Genomic DNA, 27,697 nt, shown 5'->3' on the forward strand with positions numbered 1-27,697 from the left:
TATTTTTCTTAGTTTTTATTGAGATTTGAGAAACAATGTCTTGGGCAGTCATAAAAAATAACAATCAAAATATTGACATCAAAGATATTCAAATCCTAGATAGAAGTGTTTGGAACAGTTTGTGCAAAGAAGTTGGGATTATAATTTTGTAGAAAAAAGATAAGTAAATCAACAATCATTCATTTCTATCATAAACACCAAATAAATAAAAGATACTCGCAACAAATCTACATCCAAAATCTTAATGGATTTCACCTTTAACCTGTAAGTTTTACATAACTAAACATAAATAAACAAAATAACAAACTTTGTAAGTAATAAGGGGTCCATACATTTAACAAATAAAGACAGAACACTACATGTTTATAATTAAGACAAAACATTACAAGGACAATGATTTCCTCATTCAATCATCTTACCAAATTTGACTTTCATGGCATACACAATAATATCCTCATTCAAACATCAAGCATAACTTTCATCTCATACATTCTAATAGTATTAAAGCCACATCAAATTTATTTACAGTTCTTTTAAGTTGTTGAAAATTGGAAAGTGAAAGCAACATAGTTTCTATTTCAAATTAGAATCCTTGCTGGTGTAATGTCTTGCAAGAAGGATTTACACACATACTTCATAATAGAATATCTCACCTAAATACTCTGCTCTTAATGTCCTACTGATAAATTTCATTTTATCACTGACACTTTAAAAAAAAATCAAAAGAAAAAATGCAAATAGATATAAAAACTAAGAAACTACAAAAAGAAGAAAGAACTATAAATGAATTTTGTGTGGTTCTATACTATATCTACTCTAATGAGTCAAAGCTGTCAGTTAGTACATGTACTACTTCAACATACTTTGATCTCTGTTAGTGCTAATTGTGCTCGGTCCATTTGGCTGTAAGCCAAGTTTCTAAAACTAAATATATATCTCTCTCTCATCTTTGCTCACACCTTTTACTCAAATTTCTCATATGCTCTGTGTATCTTGTTCAGACTAGCTGTATGTCTAATCTATCTAAAATACATTTATATTTATTTACATATTTTCAACAACCCCGCATTAATGTCGTTTCCCTCCTCCTCTGCCTCCTCTCTCTCTCTCTCTCTACATTTTACCTGCTCATATCTCACTTTCTCCCCATAACACTTATCAAGTGACGATGGATATTGGTAAAGACCAAATCCTGTAAAGTAACAAATATATACATGTATATACAAAATGACATCTTCATTCTGAATTAAGAGTCTTTTCACCCTCTCTCTCCTGCACTTTTTTCACTCCCCCTCTCTCTCACTTTTCTTTTCCATTTTCCACTCTCTCTCTCTCTCTCTCTCACCTTTCAATCAACCTATCTCACTATAACTGGGTTACCAGCACATTGTCGGACAGTTTATGTCAGGACAAAGGCCAATAATTAGCACTAGTTATGTACTTGGAGTTGGCATAAAGCCAAATAAAAACAACATCGATATGTACATGTTATATACAACATTTTAAAACAGACTAATAATCTTTCATTCTTTCTTTTAACCTTGTAAACAGACAAACGTATCACAAAATTTACATTTTTCAATGTAATCAGAGATAATTTTCACAACATTTGTGTTTTTATCTGCACCAAATAACCATTTTAACAATTTTTCTATTGACTTAACAACAGATCTAAAACAAAATCTAACTGAAAACATGTTATTTGAAGAAAAAATAATAAACTTTTATATTATCATTAGTATGACTGCTAAGACATTGTTTAATTATTACAATACGTAAAACTCAAATCAAATTATGCTAAGAAGTAATGCCTTTCTATACCTTACAACAAATTATGAAATAAGCGAGAGGAAAAACTGGGGCACTTGAAAAGTCTTGTTTAAAAAGCATGGGATTTACCTAGTATTGATGGATCTATTTAAACACAAATGGTACTCTACAAGGGATCTATGTAAAAGGGAGGAATCTTTAGTTTTTATGTGAAAAGTAATTTTCCTACACTTTACCCTGATTCTAAACAGCCGTGTTTAGGTGCCATGTATGTTTAAACAGAACAATCTATGTGGAATATTGGTAATAAAGCAACAAGCAGAAAGGAAAATATTCATCTTTCCTTCATTTTAGAATAAATAATCTCAAAGAAAAAACTAAATATGGCACAAACAAACCGTTACAACTTTTAATTTAAAGTTTGAATTTCACTAAACTTGAATGCAGGGAGGAAACAAATTTTGAATGTAATTTATTTAAATGGAATATTACAAAACAAAACCTGAGATCAAGTCAGCATTCCGAAAACATAAGACGACAAAAATTAAAATATGAAAACAAAATTAGTAAAAAAACATATAACAAGCCTATGACTTTAAAAAAGTTTATGCTAGTTGAGTAATACTAGTAACCAATATAAACAATAATACAATAAAGTCTATAGTTTAATATGGGAAACGGAATTTTTCTCCAGCGTATGTGGCGCTGCCTGCCAGTTCTTCCTCTATTCTTAGGATCTGGTTGTACTTTGCTAATCTTTCAGATCTACATGGAGCTCCGGTTTTAATCTGCAATAATAAAAGTCAGGTTGAGTCATAGTATTATAAGTTCAAACTAGAGGCTCTAAAGAGCCTGTGTCGCTCACCTTGGTCTATGTGAATATTAAAGGGAGCAGATGGATTCATGACAAAATTGTGTTTTGGTGATGGTGATGTGTTTGTACATCTTACTTTACAAAACATTCTTGCTGCTTAAAATTATCTCTATCTATAATGAACTTGGCCCATTAGTTTCAGTGGAAAATGTTAGTAAAAATTTACAAATTTTATGAAAATTGTTAAAAATTGACTATAAAGAACAATAACTCCTAAGGGGGTCAATTGACCATTTTGATAATGCTGACTTATTTGTAAATCTTACTTTGCTGAACATTATTGTTGTTTACAGTTTATCTCTATCAATAATAATATTCAAGATAATGACCAAAAACAGCAAAATTTCCTTAAAACTAACAATTCAGGGTCAGCAACCCAACAACGGGTTGTCCGATTCATCTAAAAATTTCAGAGCAGATAAATGTTGACCTGATAAACAATTTTACCTCGTGTCAGATTTGCTCTAAATGCTTTCGGTTACGAGTTATAAGCCAAAAACTGCATTTTACCCCATGTTCTATTTTTAGCCATGGCGGCCATCTTGGTTGGATGGCTGGGTCACCGGACACATTTTTCAAACTACTAACCCAAAAGATGATTGTGGCCTAGTTTGGAATAATTTGGCCCAGTAGTTTCAGAGGAGAAGATTTTTGTAAAAGATTACTAAGATTTACGAAAAAATGGTTAAAAATTGACTATCAAGGGCAATAACTCCTAAAGGGGTCAACTGACCATTTCAGTCATGTTGACTTATTTGTAAATCTTACTTTGCTGAACATTATTGCTGTTTATAGTTTATCTCTATCTATAATAATATTCAAGATAATAACCAAAAACAGCAAAATGTCCTTAAAATTACCAATTCAGGGGCAGCAACCTATCAACGGGTTGTCCAATTCATCTCAAAATTTCAGGGCATATAGATCTTGACCTGATAAACAATTTTACCTGATGACAGATTTGCTCTAAATGCTTTGGTTTTTGAGTGATAAGCCAAAAACTGCATTTTACCCCTATGTTCTATTTTTAGCCATGGCGGCCATCTTGGTTGGCTGGCCAGTTCATCGGACACATTTTTTTAACTAGATACCCCAATGATGATTGTGGTCAAGTTTGGTTTAATTTGGCCCAGTAGTTTCAGAGGAGAAGATTTTTGTAAAAGATGACCAAGATTTACGAAAAATGGTTAAAAATTGACTATCAAGGGCAATAACTCCTAAAGGGGTCAATAGATCATTTTGGTCCTGTTGACTTATTTGTAGATCTTACTTTACTGAACATTTTTGCTGTTTACAATTTACCTCTAGCAAACCACTATCTATGATAATATTCAAGATAATAACCAAAAACAGCAAAATGTCCTTAAAATTACCATTTCAGGGGCAGTAACCCAACAACGGAATGTCCGATTCATCTGAAAATTTCAGGGCAGATAGATCTTGACCTGATGAACAATATTACTCATGTCAGATTTGCTCTAAATGCTTTGGTTTTTGAGTTATAAGCCAAAAACTGCATTTTACCCCTATGTTATATTTTTAGCCATGGCGGCCATCTTGGTTGGTTGGCCGGGTCACCGGACACAATTTTTAAACTAGATACCCTAATAATGATTGTGGCCAAGTTTGGTAAAATTTGGCCCAGTAGTTTCAGAGGAGAAGATTTTTGTAAAAGCTAACGACGGACGACGACGACGACGACGACGGACGACGGACGCCGGACGCCAAGTGATGAGAAAAGCTCACTTGGCCCTTTGGGCCAGGTGAGCTAAAAAAAGTTGTATCAATTTCATACACACTTTTAGATTGCTACTAAAGCTTTTCAATACTGGCTTTCTGTAATTTTTATAAAAAAAAATTTTTTATTGAAATACATTTTGCCACTTAAAATCTACCCTGTTGAGATCACTCAATCAACACAAACTAAGTGAACATTAAATTTAATGATCCTATAATCTAGTATCAGTATTAAACTGCTTAATTATATAAGTATTTAACAAAAAAAGTTGGTCAATTCTGAAAAACTGACCTTCTTGTAATGCTTGAACTAATATAAACAAGAACAAATTCCATCATAGCACAGAGAAAATTTTAAAACTCATTTTCTTTCCTGAGATAGTCTGCACCATTAGCCACTAGTTTGATGCACCAGACTAGTAAAATTTTATTCGGACTAGAAAGTATTTTGCAAAAGTGTGTTTAGGAAAATGTGTCTTCAGACAAGTAGTAGGAACAGATTTTGGTACAGACTGTTCCTAGCATGTTAACCAATTCCAATAATAAAGTCTTTAGAAAAAAACATTTCAGATAAAATTCAGTAAATATTATCTTGTCATGGTGCCCCGATACTTAAATGATCAAAATAACCAAAGGTTTATTAAGATTTGATTTTAGATTTTTGGTGTTTTAACACCACTTTTAAGCACTGCATTTAGGCTATTTTGTGGTGGCTATTTTTATTGGTGGAGGAAGATGGAGTGCCTGGAGAAAACCACCAACCTTGGATAGGAAAACTGACAATCCTAGTCAATTAAGATTGAAGTCGAGGGCACCCTTACGAGCAGGGTTCAAACTCACAACCTCAGTGTTAACTAGCTAGTGATTACAGTAGTAACCACTCAGACCACTCGGCCACCAAGGCCCCTATGTTTATTTAGACTTATTACCTGTCCAGTACACAATCCTACAACAAGATCTGCTATAAATGTATCCTCTGTTTCTCCACTTCTATGGGAAACCATTACTCCCCAGCTTACATCCTTGGACATTTTCCAACTATAAAACATAAACAGCATTTAAAAATAACAGCATTGAACAATAAAATATAAATCATAATAATACAAATACAAATACACACAGAAGGGGGGGGGGGGGACAAAGTATTTTCTGGAACAGCTGTCGTTTTTGATGTGTTACATATTTGTACATAAATGAGGCCATAAGTTTTTTCATTTGAATTGTTTTACATTTTTATTTCTGGCATTTTATAGCTGACTATGTGGTATGGGCTTTGTTCATTGTTGATAGCCGTACAGTGACCTATAGTTGTTATTTTCTGTGTCATTTGGTCTCTTGTGGAGAGTTGTCTCATAGGCAATCATACCACAACTTCTTTTTTGTCTTTTTTTGTTAATTTGATACATTGAACATATTTTTGTGACAACTTACGCCTGGATTGCTTCTGTGATGCTACCAATCTGATTTACTTTTAACAATAAACAGTTACAAGCCTTGATGTCAATTCCTTTCTGTACCCTCTTTGGATTAGTCACCAACAAATCATCTCTGTAATCAACAAATATTCACATTTAAATATAGTATGCCATTAAAAGTAAGGGCGGTTCCAAAATTGATTATCATGGTGTGATGTGAGGCATTCAAAATAATTATTTTTGAGTGGTTGCATTTTCCTTAGATTTAAATGTAAAATGACAATTTCATATGTTACCCTGGGTCTAAATTAAATGTGTTTAGTTCTGGATCACTATTATAAATCAACCAAATCAATGTGTATAGCATTTAGTTTTTGGAATGTTTATTAAAAAGACCTATTACCAAGACAGAACAAGCATAAAGATGAAATATTTGAGTATATGAACAAAGCTGATGGCCTTTTTAATCAATTTATACACAATACAATATCTTAAAAGTTTACAGATTTTCTCTCCATGTGCTTGTGGTGTATCATATGAACTTATTTACCACAGTCTTTTCTGCTTGCGAGAGAGTTGTCTAATATTTTTTCACACCAATTTCATTTAGATGGTGGTCTCATTAGTCTAGTCAAAATAGATGGAAAATGTGGCCAACCTCAAAAAAATTGCAACAGAATTATTTTTGGTATTTTTCAAATCTAAAAGGCTTTCTTTGTAACATACTAAAAGTCTACCAAGATATCTGAGTGGGAAAATGGATTTTTTGGGTGAAAAATAGCAAAATTTTACAAAAGTAGTGAAAAACTGGGAAAAGCTTGTTAAACATTCATTTTAGATGATAATAATTTCAAATCAAAAGTTTTACAACAGGTTATACAGTGTTTATGAAATATTATAATAAAAAAATAGTTTTTGTTTTAAAAACATGAAATTTTAGGTGAAAACATCCGATTTTTGGTGGAATTTGAGATCTGATTACCAACAGGACTGGGAAAATATAAATATTGGTAATAGAGGTTCATTTGATAGTTCAAAAAAGACAAAAACCTTTATTCTAATCATTCCAAAACTTTACAGCAATTTTTAATAGGGTAAATGGTGATTTTGGGTAAAATATAGCAAAATCATCAAAAAATCGTTAAAAACTGGAAAAACACCAATTTGGAATTTTAACTGTTTTTAAATCACTCCAAAAATAAAAAAATGCAAATCTTAATAGAAAAATAATCAGATCAAACAAAATTCATTGTAAAACAAATTTGTAAATAACTGATTTTGTGTAAAAAAAAAAAAGAAGCAAAATTTGGCCCAAAATTGACAAAACCAGAAAAAAATGACAAAATTCATATTTTTTTTTTCAGAAATGAATTAAGATCTCAGATAACATTAATTTATATTCTTTATATGAAAAAGTGCAATGCTTAGATTCATACTATTTTAACCAACAAGAGATGTTAAGCGAAAATCATAGATTTGTTGACCATGCATAATGAGGGGTAAAAAGTATCATTGACCAAAACGGATGATTTAAAAGTAAATGACAAGATACATGGAAACATTTTTTTTAAAGATTATTCCATAGTTTTCTGTATACAACAAATATCTTTTCATCAGTAAAGTCAGATTCAGCAATGGAAACAGTATTAGAAAAACTCAAACCACAACATTCACCGCATCATACCGACCATTGTGTCTACAGACACATCATTTGGTGTTGCAGTTTTGCTTACATTTGTATCTTACAATGTTAAAACTTTTATCAGTTGCAGGAGGAAGTTCAATCAAAATTGGACGAAGTTTTCCACGTGAAATTTACTAACCATTGTCTGCATGGTCTGTAGGATCTATGTCAACTTCTTCTTACATCCATGTTTGGCACCGATAATACATTCGCAGACTATGAAATTGCCCTGAATCAAATGCTTCCTCTCCTGCTTTGATGATATCTGCTTTATAAAGCATTATTCATTAAAACTTGACATGCGTTTTCAGATATCCTTGGTTAAGTGTTTTTAAAACATGTCTTTACTTACTTACTTAGTCCTTACTATGCCTTACGGCACATAGGGCAAGGACAAGTTTCCTCCACTTTTCTCAGTTGTTTGCTTTTCTTTCCACTGTGCCCCACGTATATTATCTTTCCTTTAGATCATTTTCTATGGTGCGTCTTTATGTTCTTTGAGGTCGGCCTCTTTTTCTTTTTTCCTCTGGTGTCCATCTAAGGGCTACCATGGTCATGTCATCAGATGTTTTGCGTATAACATGACCAAGCCACCTCCAGCTTTTTTATATCAGCAAAGTCTCCATGTCCTTGGTGCTGGTCATCTCATGTAGGTCTTTGTTGGAGATTTTGTTTGGCCAGAATATTTTCATTATTTTCCTCAGACATATGTTATAGTAGCTGGAGAGCCTGTTGATATCTTTCTCAGTCATTCTCCGGCACTCTGAGCCATATAGGAGTACAGAAAGTACACAGCTGTTATAGAGCCTAAGTTTGGTCTTATTTGAAAAGGCTGTTGTTTTCCAGATGTTGCCTCGTCTAATGAATGCGGATCTAGCTTTCCCTATTCTGATCTTTATATCTCTTTCCGCACCACCTTCTGTTGTTATACAACTGCCTAGATAATTAAATGAATCTACTGTTTCCAGCTGTTTTCCTTCTATAAATATGATAGGATGTCTTTCTGCATTGAGGTATATTAGCTTTGTCTTTTTGGCATTGATCTTAAGTCCAATCATTTTAGCTGTTTCTTCTAGCTTTTCGGTCTTCTCCTTCATGTGGTCTTTGGTATGGGATAAAAGTGCTAAATCATCAGCATAGTCTGTGTCCTGTGTTACAAAGTGTCCATCTCAGTCCATTGTTTAATACTTTCTGCTGGGGTTGTTCTCATTACCCAATCAATAGCAATTATGAACATCACAGATGACATAACACATCCTTGTCTTACTCCTAATTTTACAAGGAAACTAGTGTCAGTTTCAGAGTTGATGGTACTTGAGAAATTTGTATAGAACTGCTTGATGAGATGCACTATCTTACCTGGTATTCCATAGTTTCTCAGAACTACCCTAAAGATTTTCCCGGTGAAAGCTGTCAAACGCTTTCTCGAAGTCCACAAAATGTACTATTAGATTCATCTGCCACTCATTACACTGTTCTCAGTTGTTACATAGGACAAATATGTGGTCTATGCAGCCTCTACCTTTTCTGAAACCAGCTTGTTCTTGTCGTAGTTTCTTATCAACAGCCTTTATAATTCTTGATATTAAAATTATGCAGGAGACCTTACTTGGAATGGATAGTAAGGTGATTCCTCTCCAAATGTTGCAGTAAGAACTGTTAAGCCTCCTGATTTTGGTATTGTTATGATGTTGCCTTCAGACCAACTGTTAGGAATAACAGCTTGCTCCCATATTTTCTGGAATACTGGGTGTACAGTATCCGCTGCTAGCACTGTATCTATTTTAAAAAGTTCTGCATTTAGTTGGTCTATGCCAGGTGACTTTTTGTTTTTCAAGCTTTTAATGGCTGCCTGTATTTCTTGTTTTGAAGGTGGATCTGTGTCTATTTCAAGGTCTAAAGGTGCCTCAGGAAATTTTTCTAGATTATCTGGTTCTTTTCTATTAAGATCCTCTTGAAAATGTTCCTTCCATCTCAAATATTGATCTCGTTCTGTTGTTAGCATATTGTTGTTTTTGTCTTTAATTGGCATATCAATTTTAGCTTTTTTATCACTTAGTTGTTTAGTTACTGTGGATTCATTTATTTTCGTGGATTGCTAAAAACTTGCAATTTCGTGGATATTTGGTTTCATGGTTTTGCCAGTCTCTGCATTCAAAGCCCATTGGTATTATGCTATTCGTTGAATATTTGAATTCGTGGTGCATATGTACCCACGAAACCCACGAAATTAGTTTACAACGAATAATAATGAATTCACAGTGCTTGATAAATCTGTCCCATTCTCTGATTCACCCATTCTTCTGCCCCTGGTTAGACCTCCACAAGATTTGACACTTCTCATCAATATTTGTTCTATAGTCAAATCTGTAGAAAGACCACTCCAAAAATGGTCTGTTGTATGTAGTATTGATGAAGAAAAAAATCTATTATCCATTACTAAAAAGGAACTTTTCATGTCAAACAGTCAAAACAAACAAGCTCGTTGGTTTTCCCGTTTGAATAGTTTTACACTAGTAATTTTGGGGCCCCGTATAGCTTGTTGTTCGGTGTGAGCCAAGGCTCCGTGTTGAAGGCCGTACATTAACCTATAATGGTTTACTTTTATAAATTGTTATTTGGATGGAGAGTTGTCTCATTGGCACTCACACCATATCTTCCTATATCTTATTAACGTGCTTTGTGACAAGCTAAAAGATAATAATATTAGATGTAAGAATGTGACTGGTGATGCAGATTGTGTAAACAGCTTTTAATTGTGCTTTGTCTTTAGTAGTCATAGTAAATGGTGAAGGTACGGATCTATTTGTGTTACTTATTCATCATGTTAATCAGCAGTGCAAACGGGTTATTTTTAAATCTGAATAAATGACAATCAACCAAAAAAAATGAAAATATGGAACATAAAACAGTCTAAACGATTTCTTGGGGATGATGTTGCTCTTTTTGCATTCTATAACAGGTTGTGACTCATCATCTAGGCTTTTTGGAATAAGCAAAGGACTTCAATTAAGATCAAGTTTTCATGAATAAGCCGGCTTCATTAAAGCAGATATCATCAAAGCAGGAGAAGAAGTGCTCACATGTTTATATGGAGGACTTCCTCTAGAAGGACTTTACATTCTTCTCTGGAGAAAATTCAAATCTATAGTAATTACTGGAAACACATTGGTTCAGGTGAAAAGTTTACCACCAACATCAGATTCAGGGCAATTGTATAGTCTTCGAGTGTATTATCAGAAGAAGTTGACATAGATCCTACAGACCATGCAGACATGGTTGGGAAATCAAACATGGAAAACTTTGTCCAATTTAATGGAACTTCCACCTGCTCCTGATAAGCTTCTTAACATTTAAATATTAGATGCAACTGTAAACAAACTGTGACACCAAATGATGTGTCTGTTGAAAAACTGGTTTCTGAAAAATATAAATTGTATTTTTTTCCAGTTTTTGACGATTTTTTGACAAATTTAGCTTTTTTCACCTAAAATCAGTTGTTTTACTATTGTTTTACAATGAATTTTGTTTGATCTGATTATAATTATATTAAGATTTCCGTTTTTCTATTTTGGAGTGATTCAAAAACAGTTAAAACTCCAAATTGGTGTTTTTCCAGTTTTTTACGATTTTTGATTGATTTTACTATATTTTACCCAAAATCATCATTTACCCAATAAAGAATTGCTGTAAAGTTTATGAATGATTAAAATAAAGGTTTTTGTCTTTTTTAAAGAATAAAATGAACTTCTATTACCATTTTTTATATTTGCCTGTCTGTTTTGGTAATCAATTCAGACTATGAGAATCTCAAATTCCAACAAAAATTGGATGTTTTCACCTAAAATTTCATGTTTATAAAAAGAAAACTATTTTTTTGTTATTTCATTTCATAAACACTGTATAAACTGTTGTAAAACTTTTGATTTGAAATAATTATCATCAAAAATGAATGTTTAACAAGCTTTTCCCAGTTTTTCGCTATTTTTGACAAATTTTGCTATTTTTCACCCAAAAAAAGTCATGTTCCCACTCAGATATCTTGGTAGACTTTTGGTATGTTACAAAGAAAGCCATTTTGAATCGAAAAATACCAAAACAAATTCTGTTGCAATTTTTTTGAGGTCAAATGCTATTTTGACTAGACTACATTGGTAATCATACCACATCCTTAGTTTTTTTTGTAGCAATGAGTATGAAAAACATTTCCCAGAAATGTGACGATTTCTACTTTGAGATAAAAACCTTACCCTACAATCTGTATTGGTGTGGCACCAGTTAGTGAAGTATATGCTGACCAATCGTCTTGGTCAAATGGATCTTCTATTGATACGATTGGATATTTAGCTACCATATCTTTGTATAGGTCTCCTAAAGCTTCCGGTGACAGCTGTAATTAAAATATACAAAATCCTCAATCACAACATAAGTCATAGACTAAAAGTAAGTCCTGCGTTTGTTCTCTCAAAAGATACAGCACTGTAATATACTTTACAAAACAGACTTGTCGAATTTAAAAGCCATTGTGTAATTAAAGTAAATAACTTGGGTTTCATAGTTGAGAAAATAACTTGATGCTGGACACATGACATGTCAAGGCTTTTTAAAAGCTTACTATCTGATATGGATTTTGCTAATTATTGAAGGTCTTAGAGGGGTCTTTAATTGCTTGAATCAATGTCATTTGGACCATTTTGTATAGTTGTCTAAATTGTAAATCACACCACATCTTTTTATTCATACATTTTCAACTAAGCCACAGATGTCAACTTATACTTCATATTAGTGTGGGAGTTAGGGTTACTGTGCATTAAGATTTTTTTCTAAATTTCCTTTGTGTTTATATGAATTGTACTTTTTGTTTGTATTAAGGTTATCTCAGTCCTAAAAGAAACACTAATCTTAACTTTAGATGCCAGAAGTTCAAGAAAAGTTATTGACACTACAATTAACTTACAAAATCTTTAGGATTAGAGTTTTTGTTTTTAAAGTCTAAATCATATTTTCCTTCTTTACAGAATTCTGATGCTGCTACATCCATGCCGATCTTGATTTTCCCAGTATACCCGGCTGTCTCTATAGCTTGTACCAGTAAATCTAAACCTTCCATGTTGTCCAAGATGTTTGGTGCAAATCCTCCTTCATCACCCACATTGCAGGCTGAAAAAGAAAATAATTTGTTCTTGACAAGAATTACAAGCTATGAATTTCATTTGTAGTTTATAACCAAACAAATATCACAAAATATTGCAAGCTTTTTTCATTTAGGACAACCATATGTATGCTTTTAATTAAATTGACAGAGTTTAGTTTTTTTAAGGTGCCTTTGTATTGTGTATAAAATTATAAAGTAAATATTTTTATCTTTTCCTTTTTAGATGGATGGTTGATGGCTGTTGTTCTTTTTTTAAACACAAATGTTTCTGCCAATAAAATCAACAATGTGTTAATATAATAATTTTCATTTTTTTCCATATGTATTAACACACCCCTTAGAAATCCTCACCATTCATTAGACTACAATTTTTTTTTCAGTTTAAATTACTTTTAGTGAATATCTTAATTAAGTTCTTGTTTTTATTTGCGGTGATTTACAAACATATCCAGTTCCTAGCTACAATAACTAGATATCATTGAGATGGGAGCCATCTCTGTGGGCCCCGCTGTGAATAATGTGCATTAAAAAATTGTATCTTTACCATAGGACATGGGTTTGTCAACTGAAATCAAAGTTTTTGACCTTGACCTTTGACCTAGGAAGTTGTAAATAAATTATGACACACCCTTTGGTGTTGCTTTATAAACATGTCAAGTATAAACTTTGAAATGATAACGGTTCTCAAGATATAGAGCGGACACGATCTTTACCATAGGACACGGGGTTGTCAACTGAAACCAAAGTTTTTGACCTTGACCTTGACCTTTGACCTAGGAAGTTGCACATAAATTACGACACACCCTTTGGTGTTGGTTTATATACATTTCAGGTATAAACTTTAAAATGATAATGGTTCTCAAGATATAGAGCGGACACAATCTTTACCATAGGACATGGGGTTGTCAACTGAAACCAAAGTTTTTGACCTTGAACTTTGCCCTAGGCAGTCGTTCATAAATTATGACACACCCTCTGGTGTTGGTTCATATACATGTCAAGTATAAACTTTGAAATCATAACGGTTCTCAAGATATAGAGCGGACACGATCTTCACCACAGGACACAGGGTTGTCAACTGAAACCAAAGTTTTTTGACCTTGACCTTTGACCTAGGAAGTTGTACATACATCATGACACGCCCTCTGGTGGTGGTTAATAAACATGTAAAGTATAAAGTATGAAATCATAATGGTTCTCTAGATATGGAGCGGACACAAAGTTATTACAAAGTGTTACGGACGGACAGACTGATCACTATAGGGCGACCCGCCTTTGGCGGGGCCCTAATTACATAAAAGGCTGTTTGTTTATTAAGGCACAAGGGCATGGGAGACCCCAACCATTCAAAATATAAAATTTACTATACACTTAAAACTTCTACAGGAATGCAAACCCCCAACAATTAATGAATTTGGGTGGCTCCACTTGCTCAGCAAGACTAATATCAGAACAGCCCTTTGAATATTTAAATGCAAAGTTCCCAAAAGTTCAAGAAACCAAAAAGCAAATAATCATCACATTCTCTTCTACATTGACTGAAGAGAAATTTGATCAATGGCAGTGATTTTGCTAGCGCTCGTCACTTTCGTATTTTACGAAAGGGTTTTCTCATTGACGAAGTATTTCAAATCAATTTCGTCACTTTAATTTTGAAAGTGTAAAAAAAAATTCGCAATAAAAACTATAAATCTACCTGTCTTCATGTTTTTGACAAGTTTATGACCTCCAGGTAATTAACATTTTCAACAGGTGTTACAAGTTGTGACTACAACTAATCCGCTTATCGCCATCAAATGGGTCACTTATCCGTAATTTATTAATTAACCCCATAATTGAATGACCATCATAATTATTTCCCCAGGAAAATCAGTCAGTCGGCATTTCAACAACCAGGAGTATAATTTCGTCATTTAATCAAAGATGTAACAACCCGGACAGTTAGCATTTGAATTTCAATATTTCCCAAACGATCACAATCTGAAGTTAGTTTGTCGTAGATTCGTCCTTCGAAGGCATTTTCGTCATATTTGATTTAAATTTTCATCAAAAACTTTCAACAATTTCCATTTAAAATAAAGAACTTTCATGTGTTTATTCAAAAAGTTCACGAGAAATGTTTTATTAAACAGGTGCTTCCTGTATTGTGTTCTACGCATGCGTGAAAGTATCCCTTTGACTATTTATAGACATTAAAAACGTAAAATACGAAATCATTTAGAATCAATTAAACGAGAGAGAAAAATATATATCTCTGACTAAAGGAATTTAAATCGAAAAATAATAATTTCCTGATGAATCCGGACTCGTTTTGAATTTATTATCCACGTGTCACTTCCCGTTTTCGTTTCATTTTAAAACCGAAAGTAGTAAACGTGATCTATTGTTGATTTGTTTACAACCTCCTTTCAGTCATTATAATCGTTCCAAAAAGGATATAATACATTTCCAACTTGATAGAAATGATATCCAAATATCGACTTAGACGTTTTATAAGGATAATGATTATGCAGTGAAATAATCATTGCAATAGTATTGATTTCTGCTGTGATTCCTTGTTTAAAAAAATAGAATCCAACTTTTGTTGTTCAGGAATGACCCCTGGAATAAACTGAAGAGAAATTGTGATTCCATGTCAGAATCTTTCATAATAATAGCCAATACAGTCAAATCATACAATAACTGCCAATCATGCTGGTGCCTCAATCCCTTAAAATCTGACTAAGTCAAAAGATGAAGCTAGTACTATACATCATTCTTCTATTGCTTATACACAAAATAAGGTTGATTTTAATAGCGCGCAAAAGTGACTAAAGCCCTCAAAATCCTAGCTTAAACCCTGTCAATGGTCACTCAGAATCTTACCATCCTGTCCATATTTTTTCTTGATGACAGCTTTCAGATGATGGTATGTCTCTGAACCCATTTTCATGGCTTCTGTGAAAGATTTAGCACCTGAAAAATAAAACATAAATTAGCTTTTAAAGTGAGAGTGTATATTATAAAAATAACTTTCCCTACATGAATTATCTTAGCATGTAGCGGCCAAGTGGTCTAAGTAGTTCTACACTGAGGTTGTGAGCAAGGATCTGGAACTTTTTCTTTCTGTCATTTTGAATTTGAGACAACTTAAAAGTTGGTGCCCTTTACAAAAAAATAAATTGTTGAAATCACATTAGATTCAAAGCATCAATTGAACTTGTTTTGACTGTTTCATTGCATTTTCTTCATGAATTTTCTTACACCATTTTACTAAAAATGATCAAGAACAGTTCAAGAACAGTTAAGGGAAGGCAACAGTTTAAAAATAAAACTATTTTTATAACTCAAATTGGTAAATTTCTCAAGCATTGCAAACGCTTCTTTCTATTCTAAAGATGAAATCATAACCTGATGTTTTGAGACAATACTAATGTACGAGTAATTCCAAGATTTGTTTTGTTTATCAAAGTAAATCACCGGCTTTTTAAATTTTTTACTTTTGAGTTTAATTATTACAGATACTTATTATTTAGCATTTTACGAATAAGTGTCTAATCTGCTGAAAAGATTTTCTTGCATGCATATTACATAGAAAATAAAGTACATGTGTTACTCTTGAATAACAAGTGAAACTGTGAGCTACTGCTCACTGATGATACCCCTGCCGCAAGTGGATAATCTTGATAGTGTAAAAATATCTAAGTGTTCAGTAAACAGGAAGTTGTTGAGTGATGAATCCGAAAATGCATCACACGGTAAAGCTGACTGATATAAACATTGAAACAAAATTTTAGAAAGCTTGTAGTGTAGTTCCTGAGAAAAATGTGACAAAAAATTTTCAACTTGGCTTTCATAAGTAAAATGATACAAGCGCAAGGTAAACAGGAAGTTAGTTGTTGAGTGGTAAATCTGAAAATGCATCACAGTTAAGCTGACTTATATTGACCCTGAAAACAAATTTCAGCAATCCTTGTAGCATAGTTCCTGGGAAAAATGCGAATAAAAATTCCAAAACTAAACGAGACTTACCTTGGCTATCATGGGACAGACGGACTGATGAATGGACTGACAGACAGAGGTAAAACAGTATAATTACTAATGAGTTGATAAAAGAGACACAGAGACAGACAGGATAAATAGATCACAGAAAATAAAATGTTTATACTTTGTGTGCATAAATTAACAAATAGGAAAGTTGTGTATTTTGGAGTGACTAGAACACACCTGTGATATCGCGGGTCTGTGACTGAATTAAATTATATAACTATGCGTAAGCCTTATTTTAGTATTGGTATTGTCATCTGATCAAGTCATTAAGATGCACTGGAACTTATCAATTATTGGTAATATTTAATTATTTTGAAAACAAAAGAGCCTAAAATGAAGTATTTTTTAATCAACAGCATTGTCCTATATTAGTTATAAATAAAGTTGGATCCTTTTATTCGCTGTTTTACGTCATGTCGGTTATCAAATTGAAAACTGTACATATACGCCTTATTTTAAGTCCAGATTTTTAGTATTCGTATTGTTATCTTAGAAATTCATACTGATTAAAATACTACAATAGGGAACAATGTGACAATGGTTGAATTTAAAGTGTCAACCCTGTAAGTATGACCTGTGTATATAGCAAAATCCTAAATACACCATTTGGTGGTGCACCTGTCATATGCGGAACGTACAGATGAGGTAATAGGTGAATATACTATTGGTATCTGTATCAGATTCGACCCGGAACTTGTTAATTATTGGCAATATTGATTATGTGGAAAACAAAAGGGTCTGGAGTGGTGTAATTTTTAATCAACACCATTGTCCTATATTAGCTTTATATAAAGTTGAATCTTTGATTTGTCGTTTTTTACCCCATGACGGCTGATAAATTGGACCTCGTTATTTTAGTATTATAGATACATACCCGTTGGGAGAATCATAAATTCCTGCATGGCCAGTTTGTTACCGGCATGACTACCACCATTTATTACATTGAATGCTGGGACTGGAAGGATTAAGTTCTTGTTTCCTGCTAAATCAGCAATGTGTCTGTAAAGAGGTACTCCCTGTAAAAAGAATATAAAATGTATTTCATAACTTAATGAAATTATTCAACAGTTATTGGTCCTTCATAACAATTATTTTAATTTTTATTTATTGATCAATTGATGTTTGCTGTAAGCTGCCTCAGTGCAAAGCTCTACCACTGCTAGTTTTAATAGTTGAAGCTTACCACAGGCTTAACAGCCCTTGCCTGTGAAAAATCCTCACCATTTTTAGAATGAATACAAAAATAATGTAAATGGTTCAACAGCAAATTTCTTAACTGTAATACAATAACAGAGTAGGCATGGATATAGTAACTGGAGTATCCTGTGTTTGTAGTAAAATTGAGAATGGAAATGGGGAATGTGTCAAAGCGACAACAACCTGACCAGTAAGTTTGTTTGGTGCATTTACATATCTAGAATACACATTATTGTTTCTATCTTATATAGAATACCTTTTTGGCTGCACCTGCTCTGCAAACTGCCATTGAAACACCAAGGATAGCATTAGCACCAAGTTTATCTAAAGAAAAAAAAACAACATCAAAATTATGCATACCTCTGGTTTTATATTTTATTCATTGCTAATGAACTTTAAATTTAAATTCTAGCAAAAGGAAAACAATCAAAATCAATGACAAAGTTCAATCTAAATTTCATTGAAAAATCAAAATTTTAGCATACAAGAAATTTCTAACTTACTGATTTTAACTTCTTATCTACCACAGGCGATCATACAGTTCACTACTACACACAGCTTATTAGTTAGCTACTGCAGCTGATTTGTAGGTTAACTACCAGAGTTAACTTGCAGTGTGAGAATTTTTACGGCGGTGCAATTAAATATGAAATTATTAAGCAATTACTGTATAGAAATTAAAAATAAAAAATGCAATTAATTCACAATTGTTTGAATTTTTATATTTCTGATTTTTTTTATCCAATTATGTACACTAATTAATCCAGTAAAATATGTTGAAAAACAAATCATTTGTCCAAATGTCGTTATCTAACTCGGGTGCCTTCGCTTACTATTTCTAATAAACTGATATCACTGCCGACACTTCTAACTTCACTTTCGTCTATATCAGACTGCTTAAAACCCTCAAACTCTTCATCTTCTTCCTCCGATTCAAAGAATGAAGCCCATTCATCGGCCATTGTTTGAATTGCATTTCGCAAACAAAAACATGTGTTAAAAACAATGTATTTTAATGTAAACATATAACCTTTCAATGAAAAGAAATATACGAGTTGAAAGTTTATTTATTTGTAAAACCGAATTTGATTGGTTCATTTCGGGATTCCCCTTAGGTATTGTCCAATCTTAAGAGTTTTAACAGTGGTATATTTTACGGGAATATCCATCAACGCGACTGCGCATGCATTGTTTACAACGGATAGATCAGTCACTGCGAATAAACAGGTACCTGGCAAGCAGAATTATCATTCACTACGAACTAAACAATGTTAATTACTGGGTATATATCCGTCAATGGTAGATAAAGAGTTAAAGGAGAAAAAAACAAACTTAATTTAAGTCATTCTCTCAAATTTACTATATGAACACTGAAATATCATTCATAAAACTAACATATAACACATTTTTAAGGATGTATTGTTTTCACTTTACCTTTATTTTCTGTTCCGTCCAATGAAAGAAGAAATTGGTCCACAGCTGTTTGGTCTGACTCATCTAATCCCTGGAAGAAAGTAAAAATATTTAATTAATTTTTCCAATTTCAACCCTAATATGCTGCTAACGTGCTACTATTGTTTTCTTATCAGACTACACATTCAGTTATTTGTTTTGAAAATTTTATTCAATTACTTTTTACAAATTTTGTTCTCTTGATCAGGAAATAAATATATATATAACTTCTAAAAAATCTTTTTTGAAACTTATTTTAAAGTACAGGTGACATAGATTTATTCATCCACAGTATAATGAATATTTAGAAGCAATTCTTAGTTTTACTTACTGAAGCCAGTAATTTGGGTGCAATGATGTCATTGATATTAGATACTGCCTTAGATACACCTTAAAATAGTAAATACACAACAATTAAATTTCTAACATACAAATCATACACTCTACAAAAACAAACAAGTAGCATAAGAAGGTTTCTGTTATAAGGTGAAATAAATATCTGTTCTCTCCTTTTCCTGGATTTTTAAGGTATTGAATTCTCATACATCAGCCTGTACAAAAACTACATACACATTATATTCAGATATCAGGCAGTTTGTCACTTCTTGAATGTTCTTCATTAAAAATGAGAAGCTGCATTGTATAATAAAGTTTTCCAAACACATACTTTAAAAGATTTTAGATCTCATTTGAACCAACTCATTAGCATGCTCAAGTTACATTCCCTCTTGTAGAAAATGTGATTTGTTTTCATAACATCTAGTGACTAGAAATTGTACTTTCCATGATTAATGCCATACGAGGAGATGACTCTGTTTACTCTCGTGGATTACCAAAGTTTATCCCCGTTTTTTGGTGGGGTTAGTGTTACTCAGTCTCAAGTTTTCTATTGGATATTTTGTTGAATTGTTTTACTTTTCATTATAATTCTTGTTTGCCATGGTGTGGTCAGTTTCTCTTGTTTATAATAATTTATTGTTATCTTCGACCCTCTATTTTTTAAAACTATAAGGTTTCTACATAAATCTGACTTTTCAGGACAGTTGAGTTTTAACTTACCTTTTCCATGATATGCCTTGGGATCTTTATCTCTCAGTTCTAAAGCTTCATAAATACCAGTTGATGCTCCACTGGGTACAGCTGCCCTAAATTGACCTATATAATACACAGAACATTACAATACTTATAAACAGACCTTTATATAAAAGCTTTTCTTGTCCTTATGTGTTGTTTTTTTGCAGTATCATTAAATGACTATCAAACTATATTTTAAAAACTATCTTACTTATTCTTTAACATTACCATTTATAATTACTTCAATGGGAATTTAAATACTGTATTCATGGTATTTGCTCAAAACAATTTTTATTCATTCATTTTTTTATCTATAAATTGAAACATTCTACATGTAAACAATATTCAATCCAATTTTGGACTATCATAACTATGATTTCAAACTGACCTTTTTCTGTGTTTAAATCTACTTCAACTGTTGGATTTCCACGACTGTCAAAAATCTGACGTGCTTTCACAGCTGTTACTGGCATGGTGCTCTACAAAAAAAATAAACTTTCAGTTTTGTGTCTTTTCATGTTGTATTTGTTTTATTCATATATCTTTTGCTCTTGATATATATATGTCTTTTTTGGTTAGAGTTTTTAATTCAGAAATTTGCAAAGCCTTTGATCTACTTTATTTTTTGTATCTAGGCAAACCTGAAGCAGTTAAAGCTTGAAATACACATTTTTTTTATTTACCATCTCATCATACTCATAGGGTACATGTAGCACTACTTGTGGATTGCACATGAAATCATTTCTACACAATAAACTTCGACCTACATACGTACCTGCTCGTACAACATGATTTAGTTTGCTTTGTCAAATACAAATCTCAATGAATTTGCTCTCCACTATGTTGCACAAGGGAAACAAACTCAAGCCAAGTATCTACTAGATATATATAATTTGGCCTTTTACTCTCTGGGGCCCTATACTGTATGTTAGAGTTTGATATATATTAGCCTGTAATTTGATACTTCTAAAGTAAAAACAATTTCCATAACTTAAAACACTGACAATAAAAATTTTACATTTCTAAAATGTCATTTAACTCTAGAATTCCTGTTTGTAGAAATTTATGCTATTTTGTTGAGTACTGCAGGAGTCAACACCTTTCGGCTCAAATATTAATGGGGGTAAATATCCCACGAATTGGGAAGCTGGCAGTTCTGTAAAATTCACTGGTTTAAGGTACATTTTATACATGAACATGTATGTATAACCACTTTTCTATTAGTTAATTTGTAATCACAATTTTGATTGAGTCAACATAATAAATTTTGAGTAAGTAAATTCTAAGGTCTACCAGCCTATAACAATATTTTTAAGTAGTTGATTTCTTCCATAATAATGACATAGAGGCAGATATAAGTTTTTTTTCAGGAGGCCTAGCCCCCCCTTTTGTGGAAAAAAATTGGTTGATTATATAGGGAATCACTGAAGCATGACTGGAGTGGGTCCCCTCTTATGCAGTTAATAGGCCCCACTTATGCAAAATTCTAGATCCGCCACTGTCACATAAATCCTTTTAATCATTTGACGTGTTCATAAAGCCAACATAGTCTTGCTTAACACTTTCGCCAATGAGTCCTGTTTTAACGGGATCAGAAAACCTCTTTTATATTTCCCACTCAAAACAGTGCAAACACGAGTTATCTTTCTTTGATGAATACCCGGATGAAAGTGTAAACATGGCACGTCCGTTTGTTAAAAACCGTGTCAAAATCAGAGGAAATTTACGAAATTTACGAGAATTTGAAATGAGGGAAAAAAATATTTGAAAGAATATTATATGGAATAATTAAAGCCAAACTAGTATACTTTTTTTACATAAAATGTTGTTTCACTTGGAATGGACATCGTTCAGTGTAAAGGAATTTGTACAGCCTACTCATTAAATTTTTCAAATTTTTCTGTTTTGGGTTAAAAAATTACGATTTGGGGTCAAAGAGCAGAATTTTTAGAATTTCACCTAGATAATGCCAAAAATTTGAATATTTTATGAAAAAAAAAGAGGTGCTCTGCAGGGCGCAGCTTTATACCACCCCAGTGGTTGAACCCTAAACAGTTGGGGCAAATTTGGTCACAATATTCATGCTTAATACTGTCTGAATTTGGATTGTGATCAAATTTTTGACATAATATAGGTTTTTGTCACAAAATTAATGTGGTCAAAGATTTAACAAATCTATTGCACAATACTGTGCAATTAAAAATTTCTTCTTGAAACTTTTCAGAATTCGAAATTTGAAAAATTGTGAAAAAAAAGGAATCCCTAAAAAAATGGTAAACCCCCCCCCTTGGAGCAATAACCCTTAAACTCAATCCCATGCTTTCCTTTGAAGTATTGAACCTTGTAGTAGAATTTTAGAGAGATCCATACACTTAAACACAACTTATTGTCATGGACATGATTGTTAGGAAACTAGAAACATGCTTCTTTTTGGCCCCTAATTCCTACATTTTTAACTTAATCCAAGCCTCCTCTTTGTTATATGGTACATTGTGGTACAATTTCAGAGAGATCCATACAATTACACACAAGTTATTGTCTGGAAAATGGAAAAATGCTTGTTTTGGACCCTTTTTGGCCCTTAAATTCCTAAACTTTGGCCCAATAACCCCTAAAATGGATCCAAACCTTCTACTTGTGGTTTTAAACATTGCCGTATAATTTCAGAGCAATTGAAATACTTGTGCACAAGTTATTATCCTGAAACTAGAAAAATGCTTGTTTTGGGACCATCATCCCCAAAATCGATACCAACCTTCCTTTTGTGGTATTGAACCTTCTGAAAAAATTTCATAAAGATCTATTCACTTAAACTAAAGTTATTATCCGGAAACCAATGTGTCTTCTGACGACGACGACCACGACATCATACCATTATGCGATCCCCCAAATTTTTTTCGGGTTGCATAAAAATTATCAAAACATGAACAAAACTGTAAACATGGGCCAAGTTGGATGGAACTCGAGTACGGTCTCTAGTTCCATATAAACAGTAAATAATTTTGAAGAGTAAGGACTCTAGATTACCGGAAATACAAGGCCCCTACTGGTGTCATACCACCAATTAAAAGTCCCTATCTGTTCAACCAAATTTTGCAATTTTCACAGCTTTCTAAATATTTTACCTTAAGTTTAACTTCATAGAAACTAGGTATATCATGAATTGTACAGGTGTCACCTTTCTGCATGCCAATTTTCAACATACATTCAAAATCATATAAGAAAGCAGAGAGCTTCCGAAAGGAGGTACCACTAAAAATAACCCCTGGTTTTCTGGAAATCTTAAATTAGTATACTATGGAGCGCATTAATCCTCAATTTTTAATGCAAACTCATAGACAGGTAAATTTTGGCTCAAAATGGTCTTAATATATTTCTCTTTCAACAAAACTTTCATTTCTGCAAATTTGTTAGTTCGTTTAGGTGAACAATGACATCAAATGCACTTTTTTTTGTCCGAGTAGGCCTACTTTCACATACGTTCTAAATTTGAGGGAGTAATTGGTGGTATGACACCTAAAGAGACAAAAAAGTTGATTAGAAATCTTTTATTTTGCTTTATTCTTAATCCTTAGTCAATTTGTAGTTAAAAACAGCCTACATGTATCTGAGCATTATGCGACTTATAATAAAAATTTCACAGCTCAATTTAAACTGACTGTAATGTATGACTTTGATAGAAAATACTTGAAAATTTCATTTTGGGCTACAGGAACATAAACTTTCAATATCAAGATCATTGTTTGCTGATTTTTTCTTGTTTGTTCTACTTCTTTAAAGACTTCCAACAATTTTTGCAATGAATTTAGTAAAAAATCCAAGGTATTGAAGTGTCAAGGAATATTGACCCCCCTTTTTTTCATCTGGTGTCAGTAAAGTACTACAAATTGATCAAAAGTGCAGTCATGGTCATTTAACTGTGTTTATTAACATCAGTTAATAAAATTTAAGATATAAAAATTTCATTTGGAATAATAAATGGTGCTTTTGTGAGTTTCTGCAGTGCTTACATTAGGCTATGCTATCTGCCAAGTACATAGTATGACGCAATGCTATAAGGGGTAAAAATCAAATAATTTCATTAAATCTGCATGACAAAAATTTTTTGGGGGTAGTAAACAACTTATGTTTCAATGTTTAACACCACAGAATAACTTTCTGTGCATTTGTAACATTATTTAGGACATTTTTTATATAAAAGCCTATTGTCAGGATGGGAAAAGCTAAAAATAGGACAAACTCAAGTTTTAGGCTCTAAATTTGCAATATGTGACAGTTTGCCCCCAAAAAGATTGAAATGTGGCTACTATTATCTCAAATGATCAGTTAAGACAAAAAAAAACAATTGTTTTCTGATTTTGATGTTTCACCGCATTTTGCTTAAAGGTGTCATACCACCAATTAAAAGTCCCTATCTGTTCAACCAAATTTTGCAATTTTCACAGCTTTCTAAATATTTTACCTTAAGTTTAACTTCATAGAAACTAGGTATATCATGAATTGTACAGGTGTCACCTTTCTGCATGCCAATTTTCAACATACATTCAAAATCATATAAGAAAGCAGAGAGCTTCCGAAAGGAGGTACCACTAAAAATAACCCCTGGTTTTCTGGAAATCTTAAATTAGTATACTATGGAGCGCATTAATCCTCAATTTTTAATGCAAACTCATAGACAGGTAAATTTTGGCTCAAAATGGTCTTAATATATTTCTCTTTCAACAAAACTTTCATTTCTGCAAATTTGTTAGTTCGTTTAGGTGAACAATGACATCAAATGCACTTTTTTTTGTCCGAGTAGGCCTACTTTCACATACGTTCTAAATTTGAGGGAGTAATTGGTGGTATGACACCTACTCTGAATATGTTTACATTCAAATTTGATTGGATCGACGTCATAACATCCGGGATATCGAGTCGATCTCTAGTAACCCTGCCACAACCCAGGGCTCATTGAGTTCTAATGGCGGGAAAGCTATATCCAATCATAACAGGTGTTATATATAACCATGTCAATCCTATCTACTCTAGATATCCATCCGAACTTGGCCATGGTGTTAGTGAATGAACATGATGAAATAAAGACACAAATAACTACAGACAAGTTTTAATTGACATTTATTATTAAGATCTACACTTGAGTATAAATAGTAGCCAGCTATCAGTGAAAGGGTTAGATGCTGGACTCCTATCAATTTCCAGAAATTTCAGATTATTGTGGTATATTCTTAGCAATAACATCGTTAATTGAAACTGTATTATAATATCGCTAATCCCAGCTGACCCGACTGCTTGAACTTTTGATGCATACAACAATCACTTTTCCATTGTGGCATCAGATATTTTGCTTTATAATCTTCTGACATCATGATCAAGCAAAAATCATTTTTTAATTGTGAAGTAAAGAATTTTAAAATTGTGATGTCAAAAGTTAGCGTGTGTGATTTTAATGGAGGACACATTTGCGACAATAAAACCAACATTTTACATGTAGTGTATGGCAAGGTTAAAATACTTTCGTCATTACAATTTCAATGATCTCCAAAGTACATAGTTTTGAAAAGACTGTTTTTCCTTCCTTATGTGGAACTCAGGACCCTGTGGAGCAGGTGCAATTATCTATGCTGAACACATTAAACCTGCTGCCAGATTACATAGACCTGTGGCACAAAGAGGATCCATCCTTCTGGCGGAACTCATAGCAATTCTCATGGTCCTAGAATACTGCATTACAGAAAACATTTACAATGCAATACAAAGAATCAAAATTTTCTCTGACAGTCAAAGCGCCGTGGGATTACTTACACTGAACTGGGCCCCAAACAGCTACATCTCCGTAATAAGAGAAATAAAAGAAAATATTGAACATCTTAGGCAAAAAGGACTCAATGTAATTGTATCATGGACACCAGGACATGCCAACATAGCTGGTAATGATGAGGCTGACATCCTTGCAAAAACAGCGGCAGAGGAAGCAAAAGAATTACCACTGGAAAATAACGTCATAACACTACAGGACGTCAAACAAGCAGCGTACAAAAGATCAGGAAATAAATGGCAGAGAAGATGGGAAATATCTGAGAGAGGCAGGGACCTTTATGAAAAAATACCAACTACAAAACACTCAATTATGTATGATTTCCCAACTAAAAGACATTTCAGTATATTCGCCAAACTAAGAACTGGCTATACAGAACTGAATTACTACAAGAACGGAGTAGGCCAAACCAACGCCATAGAGTCATGTAACTGTGGAGCACCTGAAACGCCTCAACATTTCCTTCTAGAGTGTCCCTGCTATGAAAACGAACGAGAAGATATGCTACACCAAATATCCAAAGAGGTCGGGGTCAGAAACTTGAATTTAGCTACAATGCTAACGAGACTGGACGGCGAAAACACAGAAGAGACAAAAGCCAAATTACAAACAGTGGCACATTACATTGACAGAACGGGCAGATTTAATACTGCTGTTCCTCAATCCCAATCTTAACCAGCGCATACCAAATTTAAAGCACAGAGAAGAAAATACGTCGAGGAAAACTGCACAATGGGACAATTCGAGATTGAGGATTTTCTTTAATGTAATAATGAAAGGGGGTTGGAGGGGTCCTGATCCCGAAATCCTGGGCTTAAAAACATGAAATCCAGAGGTTCTGAATTATAAATTAAATCCCGACATCCTGAAATTCGTTAAAAGAAATCCAGGATCCTGACGTCCCGAAAAAGGTCCTGCCCCCCCCAATAATGACTGCATAAAATTCTTTTTTGATAGGATTAGAATTTAGATCTTTGAGGATGCATATTTTTCCAGACAGAGTGATTTTAATGTTATAGCCAGCACTTACCAACTATACGTCAGATGGATAGAAATATACCCTAACAATCAAATAACTTCGAACAGGAAATGATGAGACAAGGACACTGAAAAATGCAAGGTTGCATGTATTTGTCATTCAAGGTCAACTAATTTCGCAGTTTTAGCATGTTTGACAGCTCAATACGAAGTCGTTACATTATCTTTTGAAGCTTGTAGTTAATAGAAATTAAGAGAATACAGTTGCAAACTTAATTCTTACATATTTTAAGCAGCTTTTCCTCCCAAATACTGTAAGTCTGCAGGTGATAGTCTGCACGTTGAAAGTAGGGCAAGGTCACAGGAAGTAGGAAATATTATAAAAATTAAAAAAGAAAAATAAATAAATTTCATGATACTTGTTTTGTTCTAATTAAATTTCCAGCACACAGTTAAATTATAAAAATAAAAATTGACATTTTGTTATTTTCAGCAGCGCCATCTTTACTATTTC

The 27,697-nt window shown here is 33.0% G+C and overlaps 2 protein-coding genes across 3 annotated transcripts; one reads left to right on the plus strand and one right to left on the minus strand.

The window, feature by feature from the left end:
* On the minus strand, positions 1 to 27,687 carry LOC139501669 (enolase-like). Of its 2 annotated transcripts, none has more exons than XM_071290816.1 (13): positions 27,467 to 27,687; positions 20,776 to 20,866; positions 20,373 to 20,468; positions 19,645 to 19,703; positions 19,296 to 19,365; positions 18,118 to 18,185; positions 17,539 to 17,680; positions 15,501 to 15,590; positions 12,438 to 12,640; positions 11,731 to 11,870; positions 5,813 to 5,929; positions 5,311 to 5,419; positions 1 to 2,558 (listed from the first exon to the last, which is right to left on the minus strand). In XM_071290816.1, the coding sequence occupies exons 2-13, from the start codon at positions 20,858 to 20,860 to the stop codon at positions 2,436 to 2,438; spliced, it is 1,302 nt and encodes a 433-aa protein (XP_071146917.1). In that variant the 5' UTR covers positions 20,861 to 20,866; positions 27,467 to 27,687; the 3' UTR covers positions 1 to 2,435. The 2 variants fall into 2 exon arrangements, with proteins under 2 accessions (XP_071146917.1, XP_071146918.1); XM_071290817.1 differs by lacking the exon at positions 27,467 to 27,687 and adding an exon at positions 27,236 to 27,325.
* LOC139500539 (uncharacterized) lies at positions 25,969 to 26,880 on the plus strand. Its single transcript, XM_071289288.1, has one exon. The coding sequence runs from the start codon at positions 25,969 to 25,971 to the stop codon at positions 26,878 to 26,880; it is 912 nt and encodes a 303-aa protein (XP_071145389.1).
* Positions 27,688 to 27,697: the final 10 nt, after the last annotated feature.

Source organism: Mytilus edulis, chromosome 13 (genome assembly GCF_963676685.1).
Source record: "Mytilus edulis chromosome 13, xbMytEdul2.2, whole genome shotgun sequence".
NCBI classification, from domain to species: domain Eukaryota; kingdom Metazoa; phylum Mollusca; class Bivalvia; order Mytilida; family Mytilidae; genus Mytilus; species Mytilus edulis.